Source organism: Hemitrygon akajei, chromosome 10, assembly GCF_048418815.1.
Source record: "Hemitrygon akajei chromosome 10, sHemAka1.3, whole genome shotgun sequence".
NCBI classification, from domain to species: domain Eukaryota; kingdom Metazoa; phylum Chordata; class Chondrichthyes; order Myliobatiformes; family Dasyatidae; genus Hemitrygon; species Hemitrygon akajei.
Genome location: NC_133133.1, coordinates 74,389,293 through 74,410,503, shown reverse-complemented (window position 1 = coordinate 74,410,503; position 21,211 = coordinate 74,389,293). Strand labels below are relative to the sequence as shown.

The 21,211-nt window shown below is 42.2% G+C and overlaps 1 protein-coding gene across 2 annotated transcripts in view; it reads right to left on the bottom strand.

Annotated features, from left to right (window-relative positions):
- Positions 1-21,211, bottom strand: part of LOC140734481 (gamma-aminobutyric acid receptor subunit alpha-3-like) — a 507,133-nt gene that overhangs the window by 337,415 nt on the left and 148,507 nt on the right. For both annotated transcript variants that reach the window (XM_073058484.1, XM_073058483.1), the window contains exon 4: positions 8,154-8,221. In XM_073058484.1, the coding sequence (XP_072914585.1) occupies positions 8,154-8,221 (68 nt within the window). The remainder of the gene's footprint in view (positions 1-8,153; positions 8,222-21,211) is intronic.

Here is a 21,211-nt window from a genome sequence, read left to right as displayed (position 1 = left end):
GCAGAGGAGGAGAGAGAAAGTTAATGTTTCAGGTCCAGGACACTCAATGCAGTTGGGAAAGTCAGAAGCAAGGAGAGAAGTGGAGAAATGAAATGAGACTGAAGTAATTATTGTGAAAACCAGCATAAACTCAAAATGGGCACCATTGATATTAGGAGGAAATGAGAGGGTGAAGGAGTAATTGGCTTTTTGTTTCCTTCAATCAATCCATTTTCAGATTCTACCAGCAAGGCAAATTTTTGTTGTCCGTGCATAACTGCCCCAAAATAATGGGGATGGGTTACCTTGAACTATTCCTGAGGAAGTGGTTCCAAGATATAGACTGTAAGACCATAAGACATGGGAGCAGAATCAAGTCTGCTTCACTATTTCATTATGGCTGATCCAATTTCACTCTTAGTCCCGATCTCACACCTTCTTCCCGTATCCTTTCATGCCCTGACTAATCAAGAATTTATCAACCTCAGCCTTAAATATACATACAGATTTGATTTCCACAGCTGCCTGTGGCAAAGAATTCCACTGATTCACCACTCTCTGGCTGATGAAATTCCTCCTCATCTCCGTTCTAAAAGGACACCCCTCGATCCTGAGGCTGAGTCCTCTGATCTTAGACTCGCCCACCATAGAAAACATCCTCCCCATATCCACTCTATCAAGTCCTTTCACCATTTGAAAGGTTTCAGTGAGGCCATCCCTCATTCTTCTGAATTCCAGTGAATACAAGCCCAGAGGCATCAAACATTCTTCATATGATAAGCCACTCAAATCTGGGATAATTTTCGTGACACACACAAAATGCTGGTGGAACGCAGCAGGCGATAATTTTCGTGAACCTCCTTTGAAATCTCTCCAGTTTCAGCACATTTTTTTTTAAAGATAAGGGGCTCACAATATTCCAAATGCGGCCTCACCAGTGCTTTATAAAGCCTCAACATTACATCCTTGCTTTTATATTCTAGTTCTCTATAAATAAATGCTAACATCACATTTGCCTTCCTCACCACAGACCCAACCTGCAAATTAACTTTTGGGCCCAGCACTCCAAGTACCTCTGTGCCTCAGTTTTTTTGTAATTTTCACTCCATTTAGAAAATAGTCAACTCTTTCATTTCTTCTACCAAAGTAAAGTGCATGACTCTACACTTCCTGGCACTGTATTAATCTGTCACTTCTTTGCCCATTCTCCTAATCTGTCTAAGTCTTTCTGTAGCCTCTTTAATTCCTCAAAACTACCTGCACCTCCTCCTATCTTTATATCATCTGCAAACTTTACAACAAACCCAGCAACTCCATCTTCCAAATCAATAAAATATAACGTAAAAAGAATCAGTCAAAATACAGACCCCTGTGGAACACCACTAGTCACCGGCAACCAACCAGAAAAGGCCCCCTTTATTCCCACTGTTTGCCTCCTGCCAGTCAGCCACTGCTTTATCCATGCTAGAATCTTTCTGGTAATATCATGGGTTCAAAGGTTGTTAAGAAGCCTCACGTGTTACACAGCATCAACTGTGTATATCTTGCTTATTATTTCCTCAAAGAAATCCAACAGATTTGTCAGACAAGATTTTCCCTTGAGGAAGCCATACTGTCTATTGCTTATTGCATCATGGGCCTCTAAGTGCCCAAAATCACATCCCTAACAATCAACTCCAATATTTTCCCAGCCACTGAGGTCAAACTAACTGGCCTATAATTTCCTTTCATCTATCTCTCTCCCTTCTTGGAGTGACATTTGCAATTTTCCAGTCTTCAGGAACCATTCCAGAATCTAGTGATTCTTGAAAGATCATTACCAATGCCTCCGCAATATCTTCAGCCACCCCTTTCAGAACCCAGGGGTGCGCACATTTGCTCCAGGTGACTTCAAGCATTTCAGCTTCCCAAGAACCTTCTCCCTAGTAATGGTAATTTGACACACTTCATGACCTCTGACACCTGGAACTTTCACCATTCTGCTAATGTCTTCCACAGTGAAGACTGATGCAAAATACTTACTTAATTCTTCCAATATTTCATTGTCCCCCATTACTACCTCTCTAGCATCGTTTGCCAGCAGTCCAACATCCACCCATGCCTCTCTTTTACACTTTACGTATCTGAAGAAACTTTTGGTATCTTCTTTCATATTATTGGCCAGCTTGCTTTCATTTCCATCTTTATCTTCTTTTTAGTTGCGTTCTGTTGGTATTTGAAAGCTTCCCAATCCTCTAACTTCCCACTAATTTTTCTTCTATCATGTGCCCTCTGCTTGGCTTTTATATTGGCTTTAACTTCTCTTGTTAGCCACGATTGTGTCATCTTGCCTTTAGAATGCTTCTTCCTCTTTGTGGTGATATATCTTGTGCCTTTCAAATTGCTTCCAGAAATTCCAGTCATTGCTGCTCTGTTATCATCCCTGCCAGTGTTCTTTTCCAATCAACTCTGGCCAACTCCTCTCTTGTGCCTCTGTAATCCCCTTTACTCCATCGGTAATGCTAATACATCAGTCTTTAGCTTCTACTTTCAAAACTAATGGTGAATTCTATCATATTATGACCACTGGGTTCTTTTACCTTAAGGTCTCTAATCAATTCCAGATCATTGCACAACACCCAATCCAGAATAGCTGATCCTTGAGAGGGGTCAATCATGAGCTGCTCTAAAAAAAAACCTTTTGTAGGCAATGTAGAAATTCCCCTTCTTGGAATCCAGCACCTACCTAATTTTCCCAATCTACCTACATATTGAAATCCCCCATGACATTGCCCTTTTGACATGCATTTTCTATCTTCCATTGTAATTTGTAGACCACATTCTTACTACTCTTTGGAGGTCTGTATACAACTCCCATCAGGGTCTTTTTACCCTTGCAGCTCCTTAGCTCTATTCACAATGATTTATTCACCTTCTGACCCATGTCACCTCTTTCTAATGATTTGATTTCATTTTTTACCAACAGAGCAACACCACCCCCTCTACCTACCTGCCTGTTCTTTTGATACAGTGTATCCTTGGACATTAAGCTCACAGCTATGATCTTCTTTCTGCCTTGATTCAGTGATGCCTACATCATACCTGCCAATCTCTAACTGTGCTACAACCTCATCTCCCTTATTCTGTATACTGTGTGCATTCAAATATAACACCTTCAATCCTTATTCACCCTTTTCAATTTTGTCCACCTTTTACATTGCAACTCATCGTGTTGACTGCAATTTTGCCCTATCAGCAGCCTCTCATTGCTAGGAATCTCACTACACACTGCCTCTGTTTGTAAACCCACTACCTCATCGTCAGCAGTATCACTCCATCCCCCTGCCAAATTAGTTTAAACCCACCCGAACAACTCTAACAAACCTGCCCACAAGGATATTGGTTCCCCCTTGGGTTCAGCTGTAACCCATCCCTTTTGTATAGGTGGTACCTTCCCCAGAAAAGATTCCATTGATCCAGAAACCTGAACCCCTGCCCCCTGCACCAGTACCTCAGTCATGCATTCACCTGCCAGATCATCCTGTTCTTACCCTCACTGGCACGTGGCACGGTCAGCAATCCAGAGATTTCTACCCTGGAGGTTCTGTTCCTCAGCTTTCTCCTAGCTCCCTAAAATCTCACTTCAGGCCATCCTCACTTTGTCTAACTATATTGATGGTGCCAATATGTACTACAACTTCTGGCCCCTCACCTTCGCCGTGGACCCAATCCGAGGCATCTCTGATCCTAGCACCCAGGGAGGCAACACACATCCAGCTGTCTCTATTGTGCCCACAGACCTTGTCTCTATTCCTCTGACTAAGGAATCTCTTATCAACATTACAGTTCTCTTCACCTCTCTGCTCTTTTGAACCACAGCACCAGACGCAGTGCTGGAGACCCAGTCACTGTGGCTCCCCCCAGGTAGGTCATCCGCCTCAATAGTATCTAACGTTATATACTTATTACCGGGGGGAGCGGCCACAGGTTACTCTGCACTGGCTGTGTATTTCCTGACAGACACCCAATCACCTGTCCCCTGCAAACTAGGGGTGACTACCTCCCTATAGCTCCTGTCTATCACCTCCTCATTCTCCCATGAGTCAAAGGTCATCGAGCTGCAGCTCCAGTTCCTTAGTATGTTCTCTCAGGAGCTGCAGCTCAGTGCGCCTGGTGCGGAAACTCCAATCTCCCAGACATCCCATATTCCACAAACAGAGTTCAAAACACTGCTCTTAGTGGGAGCCATTCCCACTAATCTACTATGCCCTAACAGATGAGGAATGAACAATTAAAGACAGAGAGAATGGGAGTAACGTACAAAACATTTTACCTCACCCAAATCTGATCTCACCTAAGCCTGGTGAGCCAAAGCCAATCTAAACTTGAGCACATTTTAAGTGAATGGTTGCTCTGCTTGAATTCGTATTATTGCTATTGGTCCTTTTTAATGAATCCCTCTTGCTGATTTGAACCCTCCTTGCCGATTCAGTGACAATTCAGATTGTTCAGAGTGGGAATGCAATGGAGAATTAAAGAGACAGGCAATGGGAAGCTCACGGTAATCCCCCGCATCTGAACAAAGAGATCACCCGATCTGCATTTGGTTTTTTCAGTGCAGTGTAAATACTGAATGTAAGATGCCACATCAGACGGACAAGTAAATTACTGTGTCACCTGCATCCCTGGATGGTGGGAAGGGGAGGATGGACCCCAAAGAATTGCAGGAGTGATCTTAAACTGCTGTCACTTTAATTCTGAATCCCATTTACATCCTGGTCTGTGGCCTCCTGCATTGTTAGGACAAGGCTGAAGCAAGCCCCTGTATCTGATCACGTTGCAGCCATCCTCATTCAATACAGAATTTTGTAATTTCAGGTAACTTGGTCTTACTCTGTTGGGATCAGAAATGGCCATTTCTAGCAGTCATCCTTGTGTTCAGATTTTGTCCATCCATTAGTAAAGCTCGGTCTCTTAGACAAGTCTTTCAACCTTTCCAACAGACGGGAGAAGAGCGAATCGCCAGGGTACAAGGGGTCCTTGGTAATAATGGCTGCTTTCCCAAAGCAGTGGGTAGCGTAGACAGAGTCAGTGGAGTGAAGACTGGTTTGTGTGATAGATGTTCAAGTGCAGTACTTGAGAGGAGCAGGTTGGGAGGCTCTTAAAATAAGACACAAATGGGAATATTTGAAATCTGGTGCAGACTTGATGGGCCAGGTGGCCTCATTCTCTTTTAGAAGAAAATATGTGAATATGGTTACCGTGATAAACTAACTCACTTCACAGTCTTACAACGAATGTATTTAAATTGCTTGCGCTTTTGTTTAGGTCCCTCCATCACTATCTTCCCACCTTTGCCATTAATGAGGCTTCTCACCTTTCCACTCTTTTACTTTCCCCAGTCTGCCTTACCCACAGCCAGACACACAGAAAACTTCAACTTGCTCTCCAGAATGCTCTGCTTCTCCACTATATGTCACTTCAAACCCAGTGTAAAGCCCACCTCATCTCCAAACCTTTGATTATCTATCCAAAAATATTTTTCTTTAATGACATTATCTGTTGATTTATTTTGTTCTCCTAAATCTCCGGGTGTATGTTACTCTGTTAAACAAAGAATACAACCACAGTACCTCTGTTCACTATCTGTTCATTTGTGTTCGAGATTCAGACTTGGGTGAAATTAATGATTTTACCCAAAATTCCAGAGTATTAAGTTTGAAAATGCTCCTTTTTTTTTACTCAAACATATTGGCATATTACCAAACGTTAATTCTGTTTTAAATCTGCTTAATCCAGCACAGCTTTGAATAGATTATTATTAAATAAATTGCTTCATGCAAATTAAGGGGAGTCTATCAAAACAAAACATTTTCCATTTTAATCAGTGCCAACATGTGAACACATTGTATTTAAATAACTAAATTGGCTTTTAAAACAACTACTGTAAAATATTTTCTCATTGGACTGTGGAGTTCTGTGGTGAAGTTGAAACATTCCTATCCACTTCCTTCCACCTGAAGTGTGTCTCGGTTAACCCTTGGAGCTGAAGACCCCATTGGTTATTAATTCACCTAACAGAGGCTTGCTTCTGGACCTATCGTTATAAAAGTAGAAACTGAAAATCCACATAATATACCAGCAGCAAAACTGGGGAAATAGACCAATGTAAACAGTATAGACAGTGTAGACTTTGGGCCCAAGTGTTGAGAAATCGGGTGGAGAGTGTAATTCACACATCACTTGACTGACACTAGAAGCATAAAACAGCACAGCAGATCAAAACTAAATGCTCATGCGTGCTTAGATTTCAAGATACCGTAAATTGCACAGAAGGACAAAGGGATGGGGAGGGTGTAACAGTTCACAGAACCTGCAAAGAGTGGAACTGGCCTAGAAACTTTGAGAAATGTAGATTTCAAGATAATTAGAATACAGGGGGAACCATTGTATTGGTTATTTTATCCAATACTAATTATCAATGTAACATACATCACATTGTTAAAGAATCTGATGGGCTTTGAAACAGTTGAAAAGCAAAATCCTGCAGATATTGGCAATCAATGCTGGGTGCTCCTTTGTTTGTGATATTTTGTGATTATATATATATATATATATATATATATATATATATATATATCACAAACAAGGTGAATATATGTGAAAATGTAGATGGACAGTACTGCTAGGTGCATTGATGTACAGAAAGGTCTTGGGGTGCAAGTCCATAGCTCCTTGAAAGCAGAAACTCCAGTGGATAAAGTGGCAAACACGACAACTGACTTGCACACTTTCTTCATTTGGGAATACAGTTCAGAAAATCACGTTGCAGCTGTAGAAAACTCTGGCATATTGGGCATTGAGAGGTGACCTGATAGAAGTAGAGAAAATCATGAGAGACTATTGATAGTCTTATCCCTGGGGTTAAGTACTAGAGAGCATAGATTTACAGGCATTTATACAGACACATGGACAAGCAGTGAACTGCGGGATACAGGCCATGTGCAGGCGGATGGGCTAAGTTAAATTGGCATCATGGTTGGCACAAGCATGATAGGTGAAATGTTCTTGTGCAGCATGGTTTAGCCTTTAGAGTTTATGTTCTAATAGAATAATGGCCCTGGGAAAGAGTTAGTCTGCTGCCCAGCAAGGAAGCTCAAGTACACTTTTTTTCTCTTTGCTTGAATGGTTCAGTCAAATTGCTGAGACCCCTCCCCCAGTGAAAAGAATTTATGCCTTCATTTCTTTCTGACCTTCCTATCAACTCTTCCATGGAAATGAAGCTATACCTCTTTTCTTGGCTTTGCCTCTGTACTTTTGCTTCTCAAGCTTTCATTAAAGACATTCTCTGCCCTTTGAGTGAGAAACCAGAAAATTATGTATAGTTTCTTTTTACTTAAGCTGCACAATAGTCCTGGATTTAGAAAAGGAAAAAGAAAGCAATAAAAAAAATCCCCCAAAACACGGGGCAGAAGAGTGAGAAACCACAGTCGAGAAAGGACTTAATTGCCCACAAAGTAAACATCGGAGATCAGTGGTGTAGAAAGACAACAAAAATAAACTGAGGAGCATGGATCTGATACAGCAAATGGCATGCTATCTGGAATAACACAGGGGAACTGAGGCATTTGTGAGGAATACTCCAGAATATAAGCTATGAAAAATTCAGAACTAGGAGTTAGAAATTTCAGGCCAGAAGAAACAAGACCAGAAGTTGTACTGTGGCGGGGGTTCTGACAATTTTGCAGCTCTCCAAGCAGAATAATCCAAGACACCAATCAAACAGCAATCCAGGGGCAGCTTCTCTATGTGGAAGCTGCGCCCAAGGGAAGATTGGGGCCAGACTGAGGGGAGAAGTGGTAAGAAGATGGAGTTGAGAATCAGAGGAGAGAAGACACAGTTTCACTGAGGTTCTCAGCTGAATTTGTGGTTTTTTATGTAATGATATCAAAGTCCATGGAGCATATTTGAGTAAATGTGAGGTTCAAAGTTACAAGGAGTAATTACAGATCCTGGCATCTTCATGCTGCTTATTACTGCAGAGAGGAACATAGAATAAAAGGCCGTCCCACCTCTGACCCCATCAAGAATTCACCTTGGGCCCCTCTCACTTCACAATCCCTCCCCAAGTCTCGGAAGTCTTCTTCTCTCCCTGTACTGTGCTGGCCCAAAGGCTCCCCTATCAGCTCACTCACCATGTCTGTGTCAGACACTGGACCAAAGCTTGTGACGTAGATGTCCGTTTTCACTTCTGTCACACTTTCTGTTAAAAGTAAAGGAGGAAGAATATGAAGTCAAAATGTAACAGTTAAACTTCTCACCTCATTAACGTTAAAAAAAGAATCAGGCTACATGAGTCATTCATTCAATTCTACTCCAGCCTACCGAAATATAACAGGCTGGTTATCGTATCTAAACACAAGAGATTCTGCAGATAGGTGTCCAAAACTACAGAGCATTGAGTTTGAAAGTGTTACATTTCTTATTCAAAAAGTATTGGCCAATTACTAAACATTAAGACTGTCTTAAACCTGCTTAATCCAGAAGATCTTTAAATATTTTATTAAATAAATTGTTTCATGCATGTTAAGGGGAGTCAAAATCCTATAAGTGGAAATGATAAAGGGCTGAAGAAGGAGGAATCAAACAGGAGAGGACAATGGATTAGGAAGAAAGAGAAGAAGGAAGGGAACCAGAGGGAGTGATGGACTGATGAGTAGAAGTGAAGAGTTGAGAAGGCAACCAGAATGGGGAATGGAAAAAGAGAGAAGGGGAGAATGGGGAGAAACTACTGGAAGTCAGAGAAATCAATGTCCATGCCATCAGGTTGAAATGATACTCAGACAGAATATGAGCCATTGCTCTTCCAACTTGAACCTCCTCCCCCATTCAGTGCCCCAAACAGTACTTCCAAGTGAGATGACACTTCATCCATGAGTCTGCTGGAGTCATCTATTGCATCTCCTGTTCCTGTGTGGCCTCTTCCATATCATCCTCATTTTGACAGTAGAGAAGTTCATGGACAGGCATGTCAGAATGTGAATGGGACATTGAATTGGAATGTGTAGCCATTGGGAGATCCTGCCTCTTGTGGTGAACAGAGCAAAAATGTTCAGAAGTCCATCAGGTCTCACCAGTGTAGAAGAGGCCAGACAGGAGCAGTAGATACAATAGATGACCCCAACAGACTCACTAATCAAGTGTCATCTCACCTGGAAGTGCTGTTTGGGGTCCTGAATGGTGGTGCGGGAGGAGGTGTGGGGCAGATGTAGCACTTGACATGCTCACAGGGTTAAGTTCCAGGAGGGAGATCAGTGGGGAAGAATAAGCAGGCAATGGAGTCACCTCCCTCTATTTTCCCTCCTCCTTCCCTTTCTTCCATGGTCCACTGTCCTCTCCTATTAGATTCCTTCTTCAGTCCTTTACCTCTTCCACCTATCATCTCCGAGCTTCTTACTTAATCCCCCTCCCACTCACCTATCACCTCAACTTGAACCCTCACCCTCCAGCTTCTCATTCTGGTTTCATCTCCCTTCCTCTGCAGTCTTGACAGAGAGCCTCAGCTTGAAATGTTGACTGCTTATTCTGCTCCATAAATGCTGAGCTCCTCCAGCATTTTGACTGTGTTACGTAATAGAGGTGGTTGCAGCAGGGTCAGACTGGGCTTCAAAATCTTAATGTTTGATTACAAATCTGAATCCAGATCAAAACCATTCTCTTATTACAGCATGTATCCTAATGATAGTTACCGAACAATGAATCATTATACTGAGACAGAACGTTGTCATTGAGAGCAAAATGGATATTGCCTTAGTTACATGTTATCACAGCTCTCTTATTGTGTCACCTGTAGTATACTAGCATGGTCTGCTTCTTACACAATATGTCCTTATCACTACAATTAGCTTTTTTCCATATTTCCTTCCAACATCTCATCTGGGTCATCTTGCTGAGCAATTACATTCCCTATTAATTTTCCTTCCATCCTATTCTGCACATCCCCATCAACTTGCTCATGGCTCTACTGCTCAGTGACAATAGACAATGCTCAATTAACCTACAAACCTATACAACTTTGCCATGAAGGAGGAAGCCAAAATACTCATACAGAGGGAAAACATACAGACTCCACACAGAGATCATCTGAGATCAGATCATGCAGACTCCACACAGGGATCATCTGAGATCAGAAAATGTGGACTCCACACTGAGTTCAGATCATGCACACTCCACACTGAGAACTTTTGAAATTAGAACATGCGGACTCCACAGTGAGTTCATCTGAGGTCAGAACATGTGGACTCCACATGGAGCAGAGTGTACCTGAGTTTAGTATCAAACCCAGGTCACTGGTGTTATGTTTTGTAACTCCAAAACATAAAACTAATTAAAAGGAAAACAAGGAAGCCCGAGAGATGTGTGTAAACTTCATTTTTACTTTTAGTGAAGCATGCACATATGACATAGTGGTGTGATGACTTATGCCATTCACATACTTTTACTTATAACCTGTAATGAAATATATAACAACAAATGTTTAATCAAACAATATTACTCAAATATTACTGAAATATTAAATACACAACAACTGCACTGTGGAGCTGTTGCTCTGCAGGATGAATCACTGTGCAATCCTCGATATGCAAGGAGGTAACAGGGTCCAGGGGACTGGTAGGAATGCAGAGTCGAGGTTACAATTCAATGAGCTGTGACTGTATCAAAGGCAGAGCTGGTATAGGGGACCAAGTGGCCTGATCCTAAGTCACTGTCATAAAATTTGTTGTTTTGCAGCAGGAGTACAGTGCAAGATCTAAACATTAATTATAAGAAAACAAATGGTGCAATGGAGAATAATGAGGTAACGTTGCTCACAGGTCATGGGCCATTCAGAAATGTAATTGCAGACAGGAAGAAGCTGTTACTAAATTGTTGCATCAACATTTCCTCTAGCAGTTAATTCCATATAAATATCATCCTCTGTATGAAAAAGTTGCCAAGCAGGTTCCTATTAAATCACCTCCCTCTCACCTTAACCATATGTCCTCTTGATTTCCCACCCTTGAGGCTGCTAAACAGTTCCAAATGGAACTGCTGGCATTGACCATTAGTTAGAATCCAAGCTGGGACTTGCATGCAGGTGGTCAGTGGCAGGCCCAGTCTTACTGAGAAGCACCTGTCACATCCTGAGTCAGGGTAGATCAACCACAGGGCCTGAGACCCCATCACATTCAATGGCTAATTTAGCCCCTACAATCAAGGAGCAAAGGGGCAGTAGGCAATTTTCCTCATTTATTTCTGTTCTGTTTAATATTTCTGTGCGTATTTTGTGCTTTTAAAGTATTTAATTAACTTATTTTGTAAACCATATTAATTTTTAATTTTCTTTAAAGTTTAATTCAAAGTTAATATTATTTAATGTTGGACCAATAAAGCATTCTCATAACGTTGGCAGTTGGTGATGCCAAGAATTGAAAATTTTTTTCCGGCTGTCTTGGGCAATGAGGCTAGATGAATAGAACCTGGACTACTCAGGAAATTAAGGTGAGGTCTATCAGAAACACAGTGAAGGCTGTTCTTTAGAGGATGGGAGGATGAGAGGTTACGTCATCATTATACACAGATTTCTTGGGGAGCTTGATTAGCTGTAAGGTTGGAGTACAATTCTCCTGGCAGGAGAGCCTATATCCAGGGTTTAAGTTCTCAGAATTATGGATGGTGGGCAGAGGGGGTTGCCAGTTGGCATTTAGAACTAAGATGTCCCCTTAGTTCTAATTGCTTTGTGCTTATGGACTCATTTTCATTCTAAATACTGTAGGTTGTTTTTATGGTTTGCACGAGGTGTATTTTTCCCCTCTCTGTGCATTGGGTGTTGGTTAATCTTTTTTTAATATATTCTTTTGAGTTTCTGGTTTTGAGGCTGCCTGTAAGGCAATGAATCTCAAGGTTGTATAATGTATACATATTTTGATAATAAATGTACTTGAGCTTTGATCATGCAGTCATTGGAGAACCTGTGGAATACTCCACCCAGAGAGGCTATGGAGCCTCGGACGTTAGATTTATTCAAAGAAGATAACTGTAGGTTTCTGAAGAAATCAATGGGTGAGGTGATAGGGCAGGAAAGCAGCATTGAGCTAAAAGATCAGCCCTGATCTTGCTGAATGGGAGAATAGGCCTGCAGAGACAGATGGGCAACATCTTCCTTCTTACTATGCTCTTATTCCATGTGGAGAACTTGCCCATGTTCACAGAATCATTCTAAGCAGCCAACGCCAGGGCACTGATTGACAGAAAGGATGCACAAAAACTGGACATAACAGGTAGGAATCTTGCGGACAATCCTCAGCATTGATTTTGGGCCCTATCCATTCTCATGTTGTTAGGTCAGAGAGAACCAGGCAAACCTCCAGCTGATTACCACCCATCATCACCTCTCCTCTGATTAGTACAAGTCCATGTTCCACATCAGTAAATGCACCTCAGACCATATACCAGGGTGCGGTTAGCTAAATGGGTTCAGTTACACATTACTGACCACGCTGGCCAAGCCCTGAGGAACTTAACTGCCCAAAAGGGTTTACAGTAGAAGGGATAAACACACTTGATTTCGATCTCACCCTTCCATCTGTCCAGGTGCATCATGACAGTATTGGTAAAGGTAGCCACCTCACAAAGAGAAACACATCTTCACAATGAGGACACCCTCTACCATATTGTATGACACTACGTTTAGAACTAATCCGACAGCTTACTGAAGATATCAATTCTGTTTGTCCCTCTACAGCTGCTGCCTGTCCTGCTGTCTATCCATCAGGCTTTATTGCTAGACATTTCCTTTGGCCCATGACCAGCCCCATAGCTTCTGACATGGCACTGGTCACTAAATGCACACACTAAAACCACAACATTGTGGGTTGCCATAAAGCCTTGCAATGATTGGCCAGCTGTTTGAGTTAGAAATGGCAAAGTAACTAGCTGATTTAGATCTCTGTCAAGAATGGAATGTGGAATTGGCTACTATTTTCCCATGCAGTGATCTGACCTTCACAAATGCTGAGCTTCAAGAGATGTAACTCAAACGGACAAGGATTTTAACAAAGTCCTTCATGGTAAGCTGATCTGAAAGGTTAGGTCCCAAGAAATACAGAGAAAGTAGATGCAAAATTGGATTACAGGTTGGAAACAAGAAGGAGAGAGTGGTGATTGAGGGTTGATTCTTGGAATGGATGATGGTGATTGCTGTTGTGCCAGAGGTTTAGTGTTGGGAATATTATAACCATATATAACTATCACAGCACGGAAACAGGCCATTCCGGCCCTCCTAGTCCGTGCCGAACTCCTTCTCACCTAGTCCCACCTACCCACACTCAGCCCATAACCCTCCACTCCTTTCCTGTCCATATACCTATCCAATTTTACCTTAAATGACACAACTGAACTGGCCTCTACTACTTCTACAGGAAGCTCATTCCACACAGCTATCACTCTCTGAGTAAAGAAATACCCCCTCGTGTTTCCCTTAAACTTTTGCCCCCTAACTCTCAAATCATGTCCTCTCATTTGAATCTCCCCTACTCTCAATGGAAACAGCCTATTCACGTCAACTCTATCTATCCCTCTCAACATTTTAAATACCTCGATCAAATCCCCCCTCAACCTTCTACGCTCCAATGAATAGAGACCTAACTTGTTCAACCTTTCTCTGTAACTTAAGTGCTGAAACCCAGGTAACATCCTAGTAAATCGTCTCTGCACTCTCTCTAATTTATTGATATCTTTCCTATAATTCGGTGACCAGAACTGTACACAATATTCCAAATTTGGCCTTACCAATGCCTTGTACAATTTTAACATTACATCCCAACTTCTGTACTCAATGCTCTGATTTATAAAGGCCAGCGTTCCAAAAGCCTTCTTCACCACCCTATCTACATGAGACTCCACCTTCAGGGAACTATGCACTGTTATTCCTAGATCTCTCTGTTCCACTGCATTCCTCAATGCCCTACCATTTACCCTGTATGTTCTATTTGGATTATTCCTGCCAAAATGTAGAACCTCACACTTCGCAGCATTAAACTCCATCTGCCAACGTTCAGCCCATTCTTCTAACTGGCATAAATCTCCCTGCAAGCTTTGAAAACCCACCTCATTATCCACAACACCTCCTACCTTAGTATCATCAGCATACTTATGAATCCAATTTACCACCCCATCATCCAGATCATTTATGTATATTACAAACAACATTGGGCCCAAAACAGATCCCTGAGGTACCCCGCTAGTCACCGGCCTCCATCCCGATAAACAATTATCCACCACTACTCTCTGGCATCTCCCATCTAGCCACTGTTGAATCCATTTTATTACTTCAGCATTAATACCTAACGACTGAACCTTCTTAACTAACCTTCCATGTGGAACTTTGTCAAAGGCCTTGCTGAAGTCCATATAGACTACATCCACTGCCTTACCCTCATCAACATTCCTCGTAACTACTTCAAAAAATTCAATAAGGTTTGTCAAACATGACCTTCCACGCACAAATCCATGCTGGCTACTCCTAATCAGATCCTGTCTATCCAGATAATTATAAATACTATCTCTAAGAATACTTTCCATTAATTTACCCACCACTGATGTCAAACTGACAGGTCTATAATTGCCAGGCTTACTTCTAGAACCCTTTTTAAACAATGGAACCACATGAGCAATACGCCAATCCTCCGGCACAATCCCCGTTTCTAATGACATCTGAAAGATCTCCGTCAGAGCTCCTGCTATCTCTACACAAACTTCCCTCAAGGTCCTGGGGAATATCCGGTCAGGACCCGGAGATTTATCCACTTTTAAATTTCTTAAAAGCGCCAGTACTTCCACCTCTTTAATTGTCATAGGTTTCATAACTTCCTTACTTGTTTCCCACACCTTACACCATTCAATATCCTTCTCCTTAGTGAATACCGAAGAGAAGAAATCGTTCAAAATCTCTCCCATGAATATTGTTATTCATTATTTATAGAAAGGTTTGGACGTGAATGGTTTGGAAGGACTGCAATGTTCCGAGGGTGAGGTGTTGAAGATGTAATACTGTGAAGTCCATCAGAAGATAAGGAGTTGCTTCACATCCAGGAAGTTGGCGGCCATTCCTCAGCAAATGTATCACGTGGATTCCTAGATCTTAGGGCAGACATGACCAATCAGATCTTCCTTCACTTCAGACCCCTGCTGCAGTTCTAGAAGCAGGGTTAGTCTTGCTGAGGATCATCACTAGGATCCTGACCCTGGATAGATTCGCCACAGGACCTGAGACCCTACCATTTTCAATGGGTACTATAGCTCTGCAGCCAATCACCTTCACATTGTCAGCCAGAAGCTACCTGAGCCAGTTTTCCGGACCCTCAAGGTCTGACAAGTGTGATTTCAGAACACCCTATGTGCTCCTATACTCATATTTTGTCCAAAGACATGTTTAACTCTGGTTTTCTCCCCACACATGGTCTGTTGTTAACTTCGATAAACTCTGCTTCTAGTCTCAGGCATCTAGCATCTGCACAGCATTTCTCTTCTACTCCAAGTGGAGACTATATTATTGTCAGCTTTCTCTTTGAAATACTCAGCTTCCAGAGAACACACAGATTTTCTTTTCAACTCTGCACTTTTACCTATTGTAAAACTCCACAAAATGATATCACCGGTAGAGTATTACTGAACATTTTGTTTTCCATAGTTCAATCTCACTACACTACACATCCTTCTTTGCTATCAGCTCTTACTGACCCCTTTACCCCAGTGTCTGTGCTCTTTAAAAGGACCATCACTCCGACTGCATCTTTTGTCTTAAAACAGTGGCATGCGATCTACCACAGAGTGATACAGCTGAGTAAAACTCCTGAGTGCCTGGTCTACCTTGCCCACAGAAATCAGTGTTACAGTCACTTCCAACACTAGAAACATTCTTTATCGGCCTGGTAATTTTTCTCTGATGCCTGCGATTACCTCTCACTATTTCCTTCTCTTCAGTGCCACATCTATTCATAAAGCAGTAACTCCTCAATAGCTGGAACACACACTTTAAGAGCTGACTGCAGTAATTACACCAGCTGTGTTACAGTGCAACAATAGCATAAACTGCAACATGACAGCTGGGCTCTAACACTATCAGTGTAAAACTGTTGCTCTACACCAGAATCCCAGGAACCATGCTGAGCTCATTGCTTCCAAATTCTACCCTGCCTTTAAATGCTCTTGCTGCACTTAAGACATCTTTCCTTCCTTTCTTGATCTTTCTGTCTCCATCATCAGTAGCGAACCATTTCAATTCCTATCATCATTCCCTTTCTGACATGTTGGCCCATCATTGGAGAACTGTATATCGATATCTTTTATAAACCCACTGATTCCAATGGCTATCTCGACTATATTGCATCTCTTCCCACCTTGTCTCTTTTGAAAATGCCATTCCCTTTTCAGTTATTTTGCCCCCCCCCACCACATTTGTTCCCAGGATGAGACTTTCTTTTCCAGAACATCAGAGATGTCATCCTTCTTGAAAGACCAGGGTTTCCCTTCCTCCACCATTGATGCTGCCTTCACCTGTACTTCCTGCATTTTCCGGACGTCCATGCTCACCCCATCTCCCTGAACAGGGATAGAGTTCCTCTTGTTCTTACCTACCACTCCACAATCAACACAGCATTCTCCACAACTTCCATTATTCCTACAGGACCCTACCATAGAACATTACAGCACAGAAACAGGCCTTTTGGCCCTTCTTGGCTGTGCCGAACCATTTTTCTGCCTAGTCCCACTGACCTGCACCTGGACCATATCCCTCCATACACCTCTCATCCCTGTACCTGTCCAAATTTTTCTTAAATGTTATAAGTGAGCCTGCATTTACCACTTCACTACCACCAAACACCTCATCTTGATCTGTACTTCAAGCAGCACTGACTTTGATGACTTCGGGAAATACAAGAGTGACGATTTTATCATCAGCAGCCATGTTTGTGAGAATTAATTACAGATCTTTGTGCAAGTGCTGATGATTACTGCTGCTAACATTTCATCAACAACTCTATTGCTCCTGTCCTGGAAGGCTTTAAGTCTACAATAGCTCAACATGACCTAACACACCAGTTGCTGGACTCCCATGATAACAAGTGTACACAGTTCAGGATTTAAGGCTTTGTGTTAAATCATGACTTTGATACATGTATGTGTTTCTTGAACCAGCTTGCACAACCCTAATTACTACTTCAGTAGAGCATCACAATGCACCATAACAGACTTCTTTGGGGTCTAATTGTGTTCTTGTATGATTCTGTCGTTTATTTTATGATTTTTCCGTGACTGCCATGTATCGGATGCAATGTGCCTGTGATGCTGCTACAGCACACTGCACCTGTGCATGAACGTACTTGTGCAGATGACAATAAGCTCGACTTTGAGTTGAGATAACGAAAAGTGTAAAACATAGCAGTCAGGATGGCTGTGTTTACAGTAGAAGGGCTGACAGCACCACCGTATTTGTTTCAATGCATGTCGTTTAATAGGTAAGACAGACAAATGAAGGTGTGTATTCTCTCGAGGGACTTGGATATTGTGGCTATATCAGAAACGTGGCTAAGAGACTGGCAACTCAGTGTTTTGGTTCCAATGCTTTAGGCATGACAGAAGAACAGGTAAAATTGGAGGGGGTGTTGCCTTTTTGATAAGGGAAGTCATAACAGGATATTCTTGAGGGCTCATATAACAAGGATATTTGGGTACAACTTAGAAATAAGGCAGCAACGCTAATCTTGGTTGGGCTATATTATAGACCCCAAAAGTCAGCAGCAACTTAAGGATGAAATGCATTGAGAGGTTGGTCATGACTCGACTGGACTCCTGCCTCAACAAGGACCTAGACCCACTGCAATTTACCTATCACCTCAATGGGTCAATGGCAGATGCAATCTCGATGGCTCTTCACACGGCTTTAGACCACCTGGACAACACAAACACCCACGTTAGGATGCTGTTTGTCGACTGTAGCTCAGCATTTAACACCATTCTCATAATCCTGATTGATAAATTACAGAACCTGGGCCTCCGTACCTCCCTCTGCAATTGGATCCTTGACTTCCTAATCGGAAGAACACAATCTGTGCGGATTGGTGATAACATCTCGTCCTCGCTGACGATCAACACTGGTGCACCTCAGGAGTGTGTGCTTAGTCCGCTGCTCTACTCTCTATATACCCATGACTGTGTAGCTAGGCATAGCTCAAATACCATCTATAAATTTGCTGATGATACAACCATTGTTGGTAGAATCTCAGGTGGAGATGAGAGGGTGTACAGGAGTGAGATATACCAGATAGCGGAGTGGTGTAGCAACAACCTTACACTTGACACCAATAAGATGAAAGAGCTGATAGTGGAGTTCAGGAAGGGTAAGATGAAGGAACGCATACCAATCCTCATAGAGAGATCAGAACTGGAGAGAGTGAGCAGTTTCAAGTTCCTGGGTGTCAAGATCTCTGAGGACCTAACCTGGTCCCAACATATCAATGCAGCTATAAAGAAGGCAAGACAGTGACTATACTTCATTAGGAGTTTGAAGAGATTTGGTTTGCCAAAAAAAAAAACACTCTAACACATCTGTAGATGTACCGTGGAGAGCATTCTGACAGGCTGCATCATTGTCTGGTATGGGGGAGCTACTGCACAGGACCAAAAGAAGCTGCAGAGGGTCATAAATTAAGTCGGCTCCATCTTGGGTACTAGCCTATAAAGTACCCAGGACATCTTCAAGGAGTGGTGTCTCAGAAAGGCAGTGTCTATTATTAAGGACTCTCAGCACCCAGGGCAAGCCCTTTTCTCACTGTTACCATCAGGCAGGAGGTACAGAAGCCTGAAGGCACACACTCAGTGATTCAGGAACAGCTTCTTCCCCTCTGCCATCCGATTCCTAAATGGACATTGAACCCATAAACACTACCTCACTCTTTTAATATATATTATTTCTGTTTTTGCACTATTTTTAATCTAGGCAATATACATATACTGTAATTTACTTATTTATATTTATTTTATTTCTTCTATATAATGTATTGTATTGAACTGCTGTTGCTATGTTAACAAATTTCATGACACATGCCAGTGATAATAAATCTGATTCAGATGCCTTCTTTAAAGAAAAGTGTTGTTCATTCTAGAACCATTGATACTGTCCTCACCTATACTGCTGTCATATCCCATATGACTGCCCTTCTCCCGCCATTGTATCAGGGATTGCGTTCCCCTTGTCCTTACCTACTTTCCCAATAAATTCCATATTCAGCGCATCATTCTTCACAACTTCCACCATCTCCAACGGAATCCTGCCTCTAAGCACATCTTTCCCTCTGCCTCGGCTTTCAATAGGGATCACTTTCTATGTGACTCCCTCATATGCTTGTCCCTCCCCACTTAACTCCCTCCTGGCACTTGACCCTGCAGACAGGACAAATCTTACACCAGCTTCTACACCTCCTCCCTCACCATAATTCAATGCCCCAAACAGTCCTTGGAGGTGAGGCAACACTTTACCTGTAAGTCTGTTAGGGTCATTGACTGTATCTGATGCTCCCAATGCAGTCTCCTCTAATTTGGCCAGACCTGATCAGATTGAGGGACCACTTTGTTGAGCACAAGTCTAAAGGCAGTTGAAGATTATGCTTGCTCCACCAGTTGATCATGACTGATTTATTTACCTGTCAGCCTCATTCTCTCTGTAACCTTTGATGCATTTACTAACCAAGAACCTATCAGTCTCCACTTTAACTACACCTAATGACTTAGCCTCCACAGCTGTCTGAAAATGTCTTCCACAGATTCAAAGGTTTCAAAGGTACATTTAATGTCAGAGAAATATATACAATATACATCCTGAAATGCTTTTTCTTCACAAACATCCCCAAAAACAGAGGAGTGCCCCCAAAGAATGAAGGACAGATAAATGCTAGAACTCTAAGGTCCCCCCCAGCTCCCCTCCCTCCCACACATAAGTGGCAGCAAGCAACAATCCCTCCTCCCCCCACTGACAAGAAAAAAGGCATTGACACCTACCACCAAACATTTAAGCGTGAACAAAGCGACAGCAAAGACACAGACTTGCAGTTACCCAAAGACTACTCGTTCACCCGGTATTCGACATACCACAGGCTCTCTCTCTCTCTCTAATAAGGGAGAAAGGGGTGTCTCCATTTCACAGTGAGAGGGGAAACATAAGACTCACTACCTTCTGACTAAAGATATTCCCTCACATCTTTGTTCTAAAGGAACATCCTTCTAAAGTTCAAAGTAAATTTATTATCAAAGAACAAAGCATGGTAGAGTAAATGCAAGGAGATGATACACGGTTAACAGCAAGATCCTGAAGTGTTATTGAGCAGAAAGATCTTGGGATCCAAGTTCATAACTCCTTGAAAGTGGCTACACAGGTTGACAGGGTGATTGAGAAGGCTTGTGGAATGCTTGCTTTTATTAGTCAAGGCCTTGAGTTCAAAAGTCAGGAAGTTATGTTGCAACTTTATAAAACTCTGGTCAGGCCACATCTGGAGTATTATGTACAGTTCTGGTTGCCCCACTATAGGAAGGATGTTGAGGCTTTGGAGAGGGTGCAGAAGAGGATTACCTAGATGCTGCCTGGTTTAGAGAATAGGTGCTATCATGAGAGGCTGGATAAACTTGGGTTGTTTTCTCTGGAGTGGCGGATACTGAGGGAAGATCTGATAGAGGTTTATAACATTATGAGAGGCATAGATGGAGTAGACAGGGACTATTTGTTTCTCAAGATTGAAATGTCTAATATTAGAGAGCGTGCATTGAAGGTGTGAGAGGGGTTCGGTTCAAAGGGGACGTGACTGGTAACTTTTTTTACTCAGAGAGTTATGGATGCCTGGAATGCGCTGCCTTGTAAAGTGGTAGAGGCACATACATTAGTGGCTTTTAAGAGATGTTTAGATAAACACATGAAGGTGAGGAAGATGGAGAGAGATGAACATTGTGTATGTAGGAGGGATTAGTGTACAAGTGTTTTTGATTTGTTTTTTTAACTGGTTCAGCACAACATCATGGGCAGAATTAACAGGAAAGAGATATTGCTGGCCTTTCTAGACTTAAAGGTTGACAAATCACATTGGCCTGATGTGATGCAGTGGGACACAGGACCTATGGGGCTCTGATAGATTTTTAAATCTTTACTGGCTACAAGTGAAGTGCT